General features: G+C 37.3%; 2 protein-coding genes and 1 long non-coding RNA gene across 4 annotated transcripts in view; 1 reads left to right on the forward strand and 2 right to left on the reverse strand.

Annotated features, from left to right (window-relative positions):
• LOC139144720 (VWFA and cache domain-containing protein 1-like) overlaps positions 1–3,478 on the reverse strand; it is a 59,842-nt gene extending 56,364 nt beyond the window's left edge. Inside the window, exons 1-5 of the mRNA XM_070715446.1 lie at positions 3,095–3,478; positions 1,762–1,954; positions 1,263–1,325; positions 609–767; positions 151–359 (exon numbers count right to left, since the gene is read on the reverse strand). Coding sequence (XP_070571547.1) covers positions 151–359; positions 609–767; positions 1,263–1,325; positions 1,762–1,905 — 575 coding nt within the window. The 5' untranslated portion in view covers positions 1,906–1,954; positions 3,095–3,478. The remainder of the gene's footprint in view (positions 1–150; positions 360–608; positions 768–1,262; positions 1,326–1,761; positions 1,955–3,094) is intronic.
• A 952-nt stretch (positions 3,479–4,430) lies between these two features.
• On the forward strand, positions 4,431–8,516 carry LOC139144721 (uncharacterized). Of its 2 annotated transcripts, XR_011554844.1 has the most exons (5): positions 4,431–4,759; positions 6,076–6,309; positions 6,489–6,544; positions 7,156–7,239; positions 8,141–8,516. XR_011554844.1 is itself a non-coding variant. In XM_070715447.1 (4 exons), exons 2-4 carry the CDS (start codon positions 6,087–6,089, stop codon positions 8,314–8,316), a joined length of 483 nt encoding a protein of 160 aa, XP_070571548.1. In that variant the 5' UTR covers positions 4,478–4,759; positions 6,076–6,086; the 3' UTR covers positions 8,317–8,516. The 2 variants fall into 2 exon arrangements, 1 of the variants encoding a protein (XP_070571548.1); XM_070715447.1 differs by lacking the exon at positions 6,489–6,544 and having other exon boundaries at positions 4,478–4,759.
• A 2,447-nt stretch (positions 8,517–10,963) lies between these two features.
• On the reverse strand, positions 10,964–14,151 carry LOC139144722 (uncharacterized). Its single transcript, XR_011554845.1, has 3 exons — positions 14,020–14,151; positions 11,738–12,026; positions 10,964–11,525 (listed from the first exon to the last, which is right to left on the reverse strand). It is a non-coding gene; the product is annotated as an uncharacterized lncRNA (long non-coding RNA).
• Positions 14,152–14,356: the final 205 nt, after the last annotated feature.

Consider the following 14,356-nt stretch of genomic DNA (forward strand, 5'->3'; position numbering starts at 1 on the left):
TAAGGTTTTGAGGAAAACTAAGTCAACTGAAGTTCTCGTTCAATGCACACGATACAAATACAGTCCATAATTCAACGAAGACAAAATTGTGTGCGTGGTGCAAAATGTCACGGTCCATTGGCACAGTGAAGTGCGTGAAAATTTACATACCTGTATCTATGATCATACTCTGTACATGATGACACTGATGTCGCTGGGTACAATGTGAATATTCCTTGTTCGCTGCCAAAGTATTGCCATTTAAGGGTGGGTGTGGTTTCGTAATTCCGTTTCATGACGTCAACGACTGATTTTGACAGTTGTCTTGGTGTTTCGTCTGCATACTTCCCAACTCTAATACAGGCTCTGTTTAAATCCAACTGTAAATATACACAGCGCAACAAGTGTAGTGGAAGTGTGCGAAACATTTCATGTACTACAATCCATTGTTAGAACTATTAAATCTTGTCAATAACTCTGATGTAATAACAGACTGGTAGAATTAAAATATGGTAGGCCGAAAAAGTTGTAGACAGATTAACTTTTCTCTGCCAGCCATTTTCATATCTACTCTACTTAACTTTCCGCCAATGAAAAAAAAACAAACCTGAGTAGCATATTTCGCTTACCTCTGTCCTAAATAGGCTGTTGAATTCGAGACCGGAACTGACATCACAACAGTGGTCAAAGGTCGCTTCTGGTTGGTCGAGGGAATCTTCAACGGCCTCTTTCAAGTCTCTGAGGGCCGCTACAAGTGATTGGAACTTGAAATTTAACGCGATTTGCAGCTGAAATAATGAAATCGAAAAATAATTCTTGCCTGTCGGCAAACATTACATCGAAATAGTCTATAAATCATCATATAGGCATTGCGTTACTTTATTAGAAAAATGCTATGGTTCTTCTGCTGACCGTCCGGCCGTCATGATTTGAACAACTTAGTGTTTACTATTTTAAGCAACTCAATCATTCAAGTACCAATTGCCTGTAATGTTTTACGTATGTTCCAATATCATGTAATTGTTTTATGCACATGATAAGGAATGTGTTCTATTGGCCAGTCTTATACTTTGAATTCCATCGTATTCACTAATGGAGAGGAACAAGAACATGCACATTACATCAAGGCCAAATTTAAAAACAATGAAAATGTTTGCATATTTACACCGTTTATCAATGAAAATTAACATAGAGTAATCAATACTATTGGATATGCAATTGGATGATATTAATGTCTTGAGAAATAATATCCCTTTGTATTGTCTGCAAGAGACAAATCTTACCCTTTCGACAACTCTGCTGCCATCTATTGGAATCTTGTCAAAAATCAAATTTTCGAAGTACTCCTAAAAATACCGAAATATTGAAACAAAAATCTATCATGAGGGTGACATTGGACTTGTTGAGACTTTGTTCAGGATTACCTGAGGCTGGTTAAATAAGTCCTTCCATATTTGTCCACAAATGTAATATTATAAAAAATGTACACAAAACAATGCTATTGTTCTACAATAGTAAAAGTGTATTCACAGTCAATATTGCCTATTAATAGCTATAGTAAGTTTCCACCTTTTTTCTCAAAGCTTACAAGTACAGAGAATTCAAAATGAAATGTGTCATCTGTGAATGGTATAAATTCACCCAACATCCGCTGGCAGAAAATGTTTTCAAATTTTATGCAAGTACCAATACTTAAGCCTTTTTCGGATTTCTTTGACGATTCCATCGCAAAGCCCTACTTCTTAGCAGATTAAACCGTGATTAGTATAACAATTTCCATACCTGCATTGCTTGCACACCAAGCCCTCTATTGGCCAAGTTTGTAATTTCTTCCAAAATAATGTTTGTATCAAGATCAATGGAAGTTCCACAATGGAACATGGTTAATAAGAGACACATTTTCGCGAATGACTTAATACTGATCATACTGGCATTCTTATTGTGAACTAATTATCCTTTAAAATGTCCGGCGTGTCTGAAAGTCAAAGAAAATTTACCAGAATTATTTTATGCATTTACAAAATTGAGTACCATAATTTTACTCGAATTATTTGATAGGTCTTTAAATAAAGTCGACTTGCTGTTAATATATCAAAAGTTAAAAAGGTCATGTTACATTTCTATCATTCTTCATGATCTATCAAAGGCGCCTAAAGTAGCTAAAACCAACAACGTGACAGGAACAATCAGAAAACTCCGAGTTGGTTCATTATTAAACAGTAAGGTCTGTACTTACATTCGCCAAGCACTATCACACACATATTAGATACTCTCTAGTATTCATGTTTGGAGTACAAGACTGAAGCAAGTGCTTTGTTTCAGGGGTCGATTTTTTCATTGGGTGTTACAGTGTAATGCAGGGACATAATGACATTAACCGAGCCAATTCAATAACAATAAGCATGTAGTTTGAAAATATTAAGTTGACAAACCAGTGGCCGGTCGGCGAAGTAAAAGGAAAAAGGCCAAAATGGGACTTTTCTTACATAATGAGGTTTAAATCTAATGTAAAATGTAGCGCCCTTCTTTCTCGACATTTGTTATGGGTTCCGAATGTACATTACAGAAGGGAATACGTATTATGACTTTATCCTACACTAAGCTGTGAAGTTATTGTCGGAAATCGAAGTGAAAAACATAAATGTTATATCCGTGACGGAAGTCGAAGGTGAGACAACAAGAGATCGCGGTTGAACAGTCATGAAGAGCATAGCAGTGTCGAAGCCTTTAGAGAAAGCATAGTGTTCACGATAGCCTTGGGCGTAAAACTTCATAACTACAATGTGTGACGTAATGTGAGCACTTTTTTGTCACGTAGACTGTTTCGTTCTGTATACAATTAATCACGGTCGCGTATTAACTGATACAATCTATACTAACGAGTGCACATGGGAATGACTCACATGCATATTCGAAAGTCAACTCAACTTCAAGTGGCTCGAAAATGAAACCTGTAGAGTTAACAGTGATGTCTCTCTTCCTTCACCATTAAGTGCCCTTTTACGTTGTCTCAGTTTAATTTAATACAAAGGCATGAGCGGTCAGAAGTAAGTGGGTCATGACAATAAACCCCACTACCCATCCACCTACCCCTCCCCCAAAGAAAACCACTTACCTGAATATTTTCAGGTCCACCAACAGCATTCTAATGCTTTGGTCGGTACAATCCTCAGTGTCGTTTTTGTTCTCTGCGATTCGAGTACTAGACGCCACCCAGCAGCTATCTTCGACACCTTTCTCATAACATGCCACACCATGTACCGTACTGACGGTATGGGTACGAAGACCTGCGATTCTCTGGTATTTGAGTTAACGGAAAGCGATGGAAAATCAAGGTGTCTCACTTCTTGTGATCAAAAAACAGTAACTTGATTCGAAACAACAACGAAACGCCTGTTACAGTTGGCGAAGTCACTGGTAGCGTAATTGTTATGTAAAATGTAGCGGGGTTAGGGAAACAAGAGCGAGGAGAAATACCATTCGTAACGTTTACAATTAGGATTGTTATGCAATCGTTATCCGACAATGTGCATGGAATGCACTACGATTGAACACAATGGACAGTGAACAGAAAGTGTAAAGATCTAATAAAGAAGAAAGGTTAATAGAAGGAGACCAAAGAGGGCGACCGGTGAAATATCAAGTGTAATTGGTTTTCATTTGCCCTGATGTAACAATCGAATGACACTCTTATAACACTGAGCATTTAAATACGCGTTTCAATTGTTTTTCCTCCATTCTAAATGAAAAAAAATGTTAAAGTCGGTTCTGTTTTTCTTATGGGGATGTTTTCACAAGCAATTTTAACTCTTTATCGTTATTGTTGTGTTAATTTGCATGATTTTACAGCGGTGTGTCAAATAAGCCAATCCGTCGTTCTGATTGGAAAGGAGATCAGGCCGACACTGTGGTATTGGTAGAAGTAAACCGGTGATAAAACCGGCCCCTGAACTGAAATAGAAAAATGGCACCGAAACACAGGGCTGTTGAATGTAAAGGAAGGAAGTTTGGAGTTGATAAACATTTAATTATTATGGAATTTGGAAATTATTAGCAAACAGCGTAATCTTTAGACATTAAGATTTTACGAATAGACGTATTAATTCATTTTAGGGACAGGCCACTCAATGTTGCACTCATCAAGCGACTCATGGTAAAAGTCACCCGTTGTACTGAAATTCCGTGTACATCCATCTGCGGTAGGGATTATTGCTATATTTCGCAAACAGACGCAGAGCAATGCCTCCACATGTTCAATAGGACACCAACATTTCTATTGGTATATTTCATTGTTGTAGGATCATGCTTGATGACAAGAACCGTGGTGAACATACGACTTTTTGTCCTACCAAAGTCAACTTTGCATGGTTGGGGTGTATTTAAGGACAAACGTCGAATCGTCCACTGTATTGAAAACTGCAGATTTCGAATTTTAGAGATGATGGCGCTGTTTTCTCTTGACCTGAAGAGACAAACTGCTGTAACACAAAATTCAACTAGATTTGTGCGTAAGGGAACCGACTTTTAGGAATCAAATAATTAAATCTCGCGAGATCTCCTAATGGAGGAGAGGCTCATGTTAGAACATGGTGTTAGGACCATAGATAGGTTTCAAGAACACATGATGTCATCGTGAAGACTGAGCTTTGCATTGTGTGATCTTTAGTGATCAGAATCCTAAAGTTGTACTGTACTCGGAGCAACAAAGATTACAGAAGTACATGAAGTGACGACTTCTCATCGCTTGAATACCCTGGACATCACGAAAGACACTTTTAAGGTAAATGCAACAATCAAATTTTAACCTTGATCTCCATGAATTGCCTTTACTCATCGATTTGTCTAGAAGGTTTCTGATTGGCACTTTCACTTAAAATATGTGAATCTACTGTTTAATGGAAATATTTAGTAATTAAATTTAAGATGTAATTTAATTCGGCTTGTCTCGACGCCTGACAATTCGATGCTCAAACGTTAAGACGGCAAAGCAAGAGTCAGACGTAGACATAACAACATAGGTGCTTGATAGTGCTGCATGTCTTTGGTTGACAATCTCTCTGTGTCAGGGTGAAACGGTTTGGCATGGCTTTGGTTGACTGTCGTCGTAAATCACCAGAGTTTATGAAGATTGTAGCGGTCCAAATCGTGCCAAAATTAGTAAGATAGAATAGTGTCTGGATTTTCCGACTTTTGTCACCTTAAGGTAGTATGCGCCTCGAAAGTGAAATACTTAAAGTTTTCCTCAAACTTTCCTTTACAAATCTTTCAACCATTCCCTTTCAAAATCAAAAATAAAAATCTGAGGTCACCGTGCAAAATTTGGTACAAGAGAAACATATAACCCAAGATTTACGGATATTTAAGATTCGAAATGGCCGCCATTTCTGTGTTGACTCTACGGAGAAAAATAAAATTTCCGAATTTCGAAAGACTAAGCTGGTAAAGTTTTTTTACATCAAGAGCTTTAAAATGCACCCACAAGTGGTATATCAGAAAAGAATTGTAAAGTTTGAGAGTCCCCGAGGCGCGTTCTACCTTAACTAGTTGCTCTACTTCAATGAAATAGCCATTGTTCTCTATTGTCATAAGATGTGGTTGTTTTCGCAAACCTCTGAGTCACAGTCTTGAACGCCAGTGGAATCTGGACTTTACTGCTCAAGTTCCTCAAAGCTCACCTTCCAGGTTTTGCCATTCTGTAATGCAAAAAGGACAATCAATCATTTATCAAGTTTACTTTTTAGAGCAACTTGAAATATGCTATAAACATTGCAGAGTGAAAGTAAGGACTTTTATTATTCACAGATTGAGCGTTTTATTCAAGTGCCAATATTTTCGATTCTTCTTACAGAAGATATCTTAACAGGTATTTCACATGACATGATTTTTTTTCAAAGTCGTCGTCCTTAATCGCAATGTGATGCATCGACTGACCCATGAATAACACTGAATTCAGGAAACCGGTCAGTCTTATTTAAGTTGTATATTCTGAAGTAAACGGTGATACGACAGATGAATATCATCAAGGTTGAAGAAAAGTTTAAAGGAGAATATCTTTACTTTAATATCGCGCATTGATGTGTCTGTATTTCTGAACAGGTAAACTGGCAATGGAGTTCTTGGTAGGAGTTAAGTGGCTGTATTTGCTCGTCTTGTTTCTGCCGATACTATCCCATAATGGTTGTTTCACGGCGTTGGTGCGGAAGAATGATCTACGTCGAGTGAACTGTACGAATGCCAATCCGTCTCTGACCACTAGCTGCTTACCTTCACACAATATTACCGGGACTGTGTCGAGGTATAATGACATTGGCAACATCAACAATCGAACTGGTACGTGTTTAGTGCTTTTTATTGAAAGTATTTTAAAATTGCTGATTTAGCCACATTGCCTTTCTGCTGTATCCATATACAAAGGAAGTAATCTGGCAAATTGCCAACTTTGCGTACTTTGTACACGGACATGGTTCCTCTTTCTTACTTTTTCGTAATTTGATGATATTATATTCAAGATTTTGAATGGAAACACTTTGAGAAAGATGGCTGCCAGCAAGTAAAGCCTCAAATGGTATGTTTCTTAGAGTATATACGTATCATAAATGTACAAATGACTGTGTGAACTTCGGTAAATTCTAACAACTCTAAAGAACAAGTATGTGCGCCGCGTAGTGCTCTGAACCAAATCAAACCCGTGTGACTGGACTATGGACTAATGAATTATCATTGCCTCTCGTGAGTTTCATGTCTATGGGGTGTTTATGTCTTACAAGCAGGCAAATAAAGCCATGGCGCCCACTTTGCTTGAAATAAATCGCTTTGCTGATCGACTTAAATGTTTGTAAAGCTTTGACCCGAGGCTAAAATTACTGAGGTGAAACGATGCTACGTGCGCTTGTTCGTGCAGTTTATTGGTGTCTTTTGTGTCTGCTATTGTCACAAGAATACCTTTGGAGCTACCATGACGACGCAAACAGCGTGCATAATGAGTAAAAAAAACAACGCTATGGTGAAAATACTGACAATTTCTGTGTGAATTGTTTCGTTGGGAAGAAACGTGAATACGAGTGGAACAGCTCCCAGAATATATTAACAGTAAACGGCAGCATTCAGTCACTGAATGGAGCAACAATATATTGGAATCTGTACCTGTTTTTGTTTCTGTTCTTGTTTTTCACTAAGGACCTGGTGAGGCCGATCTTCGACGTCATCGAGTTGTTCTTCTTGAGAAAATATTAAGAAAGAAAAGAAGTAATGGATACGAGGGTAAACATTGCAACGTTCTTAATTAAATAAATATGGCTTCATTTTGCTGTTGTTGTTTTTAAGCGCATATTATTGGTGTTGTTGTGACGTTAATGTGATTGGAGATCTATTGATGTAACAACTTGATAAGTCTCTAAAAGTTCATTCAGTTCACCCTTGCTCTTACATTCAAACACAGAAACTTGACAGGTTGGACCAACAAATGCCTCCTGCTAATTGTTTTTGTTGTTTTTGACTCATTTCTGTAAATACTTCAACCAAAGACTTTTAGCACCTTTCCCTAGTAATTGAACCAGCTAGGCAAATTTGCTGTTCCGGCCATAGGGCCTACATGACACTTCTTGATAGATGGTTGAGTGTTTGACTTCCTCAAACTCTCATTGGCGGTAATTTATTACTTGTTATCTGTGCGAGGATAATCTTTCAAAGTAAATTTATCAGTATTTATAAAGACGCAATTCTTAGACGCGACCGAGCAAGTCAGTGTTATAAGCCACGTCTACAACACAGGTCGATCTAATAGAAGCTAGTGAAATGTGTATGCATGTATCTTTGTTGTCAGCCTAGGATTCTTCCAATAAGACATATATTTACCATCGAAGACATCTTCTCTCATTTTAACAATTATTGCAACTCTTGACCTCACGCAACTATTGTCCAGTAGTGGACTGTGTTAACAATATCAGGGGATCAAATAAATGTGTAATATATACTTTACTACTACATCGTCAGTAAAGGAAATAATATTAATGGCTTTAAAAACAATTTATCTTTCTCTAAAATAGAGCATACTGTTTGTTTGTTTATTTTGTTTTTCGTCTTTCTGTGTGTTTGTTTTCTTGTTTGTTTGTTTGTTTGATCACTGTTTCTCCACGCTGTGATTTATGTCTGTATTTTTCAGAGAACACTGGGACTGGAAAATCTTCAAGTTCGTCGTCGACAACAGTGACAGTGACATTATCAATAACGCTTGGAGGTGGCGGCGGGGGAATTACTATCGGCATTCTCATCTATTATTTTTGTTGTAGGAATGATAATCAAGTGAGACCGATTGTGTTGGTGCCAGGGGACTATTAATAGAATCATACAGTAAAAGATGAATTGCACACCGTCCTGTTGATATTATGATGAAGTTATGATTTTCAGTATTACTTGGTTCATTACAATTTAAATAGTACTAAATGATATTTCAATGATGTTCATGACAAGCTCTGCAAGTTTTCTCCTAAACTTGCATATTATTTGATAATAAATGCGTGCTGGTTGAAATCATAGAAGTGCTTTTGTTATATTTTCTGACTGTTTACAAGTGAAACATTGTATATGTGAACACTCTACACAACTCTCTCACTATGAGGAATACGTGCAATTTTTGAACCTGTCGTGTTTTATAGAAATAGTGCTTTATACACTAGCAAACTTACCTTTATACATGATGCATTTCAAATATGCTACCATCGGTTTAATTATTTGAGCCATTTTTGTTGTTTTTGGGGGTTTTATTGCAAATTCCTGTCCTTAATTCCTGCCCTGTGTCAGTTTTTACCGTGTTAGCGTCTTCGGATACCTGTATTAGCTTCAGACATTTATCAGATTCCGCAGACTGCTTGCGTCCGACATTCCTTCAATACCTTTTAGTCTGATACCCACTGCTTGTCTGGCATTCCATGCTGTCGATGGATAGGTCTATACAGTGAAATCGATCACACTTATCCTCATTTTTCTCTAACGCCGACAAAGGACCCTGCAACTCAGTTACTTCCCTGAAGCACAATGCAAGTCAAACCTTAATACAGGTAGAACGCACCTCGGGGACAGACATTCGGACTCTCAAACTTTTACAATTCTCTTCTGATATACCATATGTGGGGGTTCATTTTAAAGCTCTTGGTGAAAGAAAACTTTTCACCGGCTTAGTTTCTCCATTGAGTTAACACAGGGATGGCTGCCATTTTGAATTTCTAATATCGGTAAATCTTGGGAAATTTGTTTCTCTAGTTCCAAAATTTGCACGGTGACCCCCTATTTTTATTCTTGATTTTGAAAGACAAAGATCAAAAGATTCCTTGAGGAAAGTTAGAGCAAAAGTTTAAGTCTTTCACTTTCGAGGTGCGTACTACCTTAATACAGGAAACATAGTATTAGAAGTCGAGTCCCTCGCAGCCACTATCTCAGCGATATATTTTGTTCTATAAAACTGAAAATGACTTTCTGTGCCCAGTTTGTAACTATACATTTTTCTTCGCCAACGAAGCTGTGTCACATATAATTAATCGACTCAACTGAAACTTATAAATGATGTATCATTGTTCATGGTACAGACCATCCATAAATGGCAAATCGCATAGCATAGAGACACAGCGTGATTGTTTCTGTTGACGATGAGCTATAATAAAGTATTTTATTTATTCTAACTGATAGAAAATTTACAATTACTTAGAGATTGTAACATTTAGCAAATTTTGGGTTGTCTAGACATGTCAAAACTTGGAGAAAAGAATCTTAATGAACACCTACAATCCATTGCAATGACTTTGAAATGGACGTCATTGGACTTTGCTGTTTCACAGAAAATCATCTGGAGTGAAAAATTTGACTACGGAAGCTTACTGATGAAAACATCCATTCATTTCATTATCCCAGTCAATTTCCTTAACTAGATAGCGGTTATCTGTTTCAGACATCTCACAAGATGGCACTTCTACATGGGATAGAAAATGAATTCGGTACAAATGGCAAATGTGAATGATAAGTTAAATTTTCTTCAATGTAGTACCGGAAACTGAAATTTAAAAAGGCATCGTATAGAAGCATTCTTTGTTCATGAATGTGATAACGGAAATTCAGAGACTGTACTATCTACAAGTAAGCACACAAGTAAAAGAAATGAAGAATTTGTTGTCAACTCATGACTACACAAGTCTACCAATTTGTTGACAGGTGCCATACTCGTTTATTATCTTCGATACCGACAGCCTTAAAGCATGACCCCTGATTGTTGCTGTGCAGAGAGCAAGGGGCGTTAATATATATTCCCAGGGGAAAGGGCAGCATATGCCGGACCTGCACGGTTCACCCGACTTATTGTGTATTTACTTCACGATGGAGCGGTTTGATAGTTCAGTGAACTCTATACTAGGACAAGTCATGTCACACGACAGAACTTTAATATCCTTCATCCATTGGCTGTTCGTACGTCGTCGACTCGTTTTTTTTTTTGTTTTGTTTTGTTGGTTTTGTTCACGATAACCCCTTTTACCAATATAATATTCGAGGAGAGCTGTACTTGAAATCAAGATATTGAACTTGACTTATAATAAGTTTACTAACCCTCAGCTACAGAGGGTGTAATATTGGATGTTCACTTGACGCCAATTGAGAGGAAATTCATAAAATGAATCCTAATTTTTCAAGAGAATGGACTCCAGGCTTTCACATAACCATGCACGCATACACCATATGTCCTGTACGTGTGCCATATGCCTACACACAATACTCCTGTACTAAATGTGTTTTGTATGCAATATCCCATATATCCCAGTATTTTTTATCGGTATGAATTGGCTCGGATAGGAATTAAGGAAGACCCATTTTCACTGAATTTTGCAACTATGTGATGGCAATCAAGCTTATTTTCAGAAAATAAGTTTGGAGCCTTCAAACAATGCTGAAAAATGTTTCAACATACGCTCACAACTAAAAAACGTCACCATTGTGTAGCAAGTTATTAAATATATTCAGATTTTTTATAGAATGATTTTTATTTTTTGAATTATAAATGCAAATTCCTTGTACAAAATTATGTCAAGTTCTGCTTACAGTAATATTTTGTTGACACTCTCTTTAGAGGTTGGAATATTCGCAAATCATTTAAGAGACAACATGTACTTTTTTAAAACTTAAGCTGGTGTAAGTGACGCTATGGGTGGTACACATCGACATTATTACGCAAGGAAGTCATAAAAATAATTCTAAAGTGCACAAATTCGGTGGTTCTGCTGAATGTGCTCTGATCACGGAATTAGTAAAACTTTCAGCTTGAAACTTAGATGTAAGAATTATTAAAAGCCAATAAATATAACAGGAATTGTTACATAACATACATCGGACGGACTGATCTTTAAGAAAACTGTGTTTTCATAAGTTGTCTCGTGTCTCAAGATGCATGAGATTGGCTCAGCGTTTACAGCAACAATAGATGATGATGATAAAGGTCGGCAATCCTACAACTCCGCCAATGCTGACAGATACTGTCACAGTCTTAGTGCTGGTCTTTCTCGGGGTGTCTGCAAAACAAACAAAGCAAACAAATTAATCAACGTCAAAGCATTTCTTTGTATCGTTGGTTACATTTTGTTTCTTGTGTGTCACCTGATCTACGGCACATCATGTCTACAGTCCTCGGATATTGTACAATCTTGTTCGCCAATCCATGAACTTTAAATGATTCGTTTTGCGTTACGATGCATGGTTGGCAGAGAAAGGATAATAGACTCACCATCATCATCGCAGTAGGTGTTACAAGACTCGCTTTGGCTTCTGTCCGAGTCACAGCTTCCTCCACAGCTTGCAGCTGTCAGCACATACCGTGAACGATGACGTAATCCGTCACATGACCTTGAACACTGTGTCCAGTATGACCACTGGGATAGAGTGCAGCTAGTAGGATAGCAAATCGGCGAGGGTGGTGAGTACCGTCGACGGCGACGTCTAAAAATCCCGTCGACATCACAGAATGTCGCCAATAACAACATCATACATGTTGTCAACAATATAAATTTCTTCATCTGCAGACATAAAAAATATATTATTATGATGATATCACCAGATAACATCGTAAAGTGTCAACCCTTTAAGCGCCTAAATCAATTTTTGTCACCTTTATGAAGTGTACCACAGTCATTATTTTTTCAGATTTTTGCCTAAAGTTTGATGAAAAACTGTACCAGTTACAGAAAAATTTATAAAAATTGCTAAAAAGTAGCACTAACATTTTGGTGGGAAGATTACAGCACTCAAAGGGTTAAACACCTTTCTGCTATGTCTTTGTTTTTCCTCGCCACCGATTAATGTGGCAGTCAGTATAGCTATTTAAACCCCAGTCTTTTCATCCAATTGTCAATCATATCAGCTGGAGGGACACCATATTGCTTCAACAACTCCTAAGGTAACCAAAGAAATCACAGAGAATGGTGACGTTGGTAAGAGGTGATTTAAGGTTCTAACTTTCTGTGCTAATGTCGATGTGATATACAATTTCCTACAGTTTACAAGGGACTTTGATGCCAGTATTTCATTTTCTATCCTTAATATACTGCTATTAATAAGCCCGTTGATAAAAAATGGATTTTCAGTAGGAATTTAGTATCAACTTACTGATTAAGGTAGTATGCACTTCGCAAGTGAAAGACTTACACTTTTGCTTAAACTTTCCTTAATAAAACTTTCAGCCATTCTCATACTAAATTAAGAATAATAATCTGGGGTCACTGAGCAAATTTTGGTACCAGAGAAACAAATAAGCCAAGATTTATCGATATTCAAAATTCACAATGGCCGCCGTCCTTGTGTTAACTCTATGGAAAAAAAAAAAATTTTCGATTTCCGAGAAACTAAGCCGGTGAAAAGTTTTCTTACACCAAGAACTTTAAAATGAACCCCCACAAGTGGTATATCAGATGATAATTGTAAAAGTTTGAAGTCTGAATATCTGTCGCCGAGGCGCGATCTACAGTTTTTTGGGTTAATCTCACTTTTGACACCTCTTTGACACTAAAAAGAATCTAAAAATGCATTCACAATAGCAGTCACTCACTCTGAATGCCAGCACCGCCTTGTCAACCTTTCCTGAAAACAGCAAATAATGACTTTCCCTTTTCAATCATTTTATTAAAAGCTAGGGACCTCTACCATAGTTAATACACTAAGGACTCCCCAACTTCTTCTTATTTGGTCAGTTTTTCAGAAGTTTTAACAGGCTATAACTCTGCAATGCCTTTTTTCCCAAATGTCTAGTTTTTTTTATTCCACAGAGAATGTTGACTACTTGTATATTTTAATAGTTTTGTTGAAATTTATAACTGACGCTCTAGCCTTTCCAACCACCTAAAATGAAGGAAAAGTTATGAACTCTAATGGTAAGCCATTTTGAGGAAGACGTTATTTTCTCCTTTCAGAACATTAAAGCCAAAGAAATACTAAACTATGTGTGCGGCATTTGGTTAAAAGCTTGTAAACTATCACTCAAACGGAAGATGAAAACATTTATGGGACTAAAGGGGATATCTCAAGGAAGGTAATCATATGTATGTCTTATTTTGCTCGCCGTTCTTTGATATGCAGAGCATATCCAACATTGCAACAGTTACCAACATCATTCAATATACAGTCTTACAAATAGCGAGGTTTGTCAGAAATCGAAGTGATCAAAACAAACACCGCTGTAGATGGCGGAAATTTCCGCCAAAAATACCAACACATGAGATTTGTATTGCCTACACCTTAGAAGTAAGCATTACACTCATTGTTTTTACCGAGAAAATTTCCTTCACGATTTGATATTTATGTTTCGACAGATTTATCAAACCAATGAATAGCTAGACTAACAAACTCACATGTAAGTCACAATGTTGTTGTTGGATTCTGTGTCGATAACTCCGCGCGTATAGAGACTCCGCGCTGTTTACCAAGGATCAAATAATTTGCACTACCATCTAGTTGTATAAACGACAGCAATTATCTGAAAGAGTTTGTGTACGATTAACAAAGTAATAAACCTACCGTTTAGAAATTTTGTAAATCTCCAAAAGAAGAACAGAAGTACTCTCCAAGTGATCGTCGTAATATTGGATGATTTCCAAGTAAGTTTAATTGCCCGGATGCTGTAACGTCAGCAGTTCGGCGAGTCAATAGTTGAACGTTAACAATGCTCAGTGGATTGTTTGAACATGAGCAACTTTGCTTTAAATGAACCATCATTGTGTAACTCATTCACAACTCTCTCTCTCTCTCTCTCTCTCTCTCTCTCTCTCTCTCTCTCTCTCTCACACACACACACACGCGCGCGCGCGCGCGGCCAATCACTACAATTACAGCTGTTTTGTTACAGTTGTTAGAC

The sequence above is a fragment of the Ptychodera flava genome, chromosome 12, assembly GCF_041260155.1.
Source record: "Ptychodera flava strain L36383 chromosome 12, AS_Pfla_20210202, whole genome shotgun sequence".
NCBI classification, from domain to species: domain Eukaryota; kingdom Metazoa; phylum Hemichordata; class Enteropneusta; family Ptychoderidae; genus Ptychodera; species Ptychodera flava.

What these genes read in the sequence shown, in the direction of transcription:
- LOC139144721 (XM_070715447.1), top strand. Translation starts at nt 6,087, where the DNA reads ATGGAGTTCTTGGTAGGAGTTAAGTGGCTGTATTTGCTCGTCTTGTTT. An exon ending in CAACATCAACAATCGAACTG is followed by an intron (nt 6,310 to 7,155) that starts GTACGTGTTTAG and finishes TTTTTCACTAAG; the next exon opens with GACCTGGTGAGGCCGATCTT. An exon ending in AAGAAGTAATGGATACGAGG is followed by an intron (nt 7,240 to 8,140) that starts GTAAACATTGCA and finishes TGTATTTTTCAG; the next exon opens with AGAACACTGGGACTGGAAAA.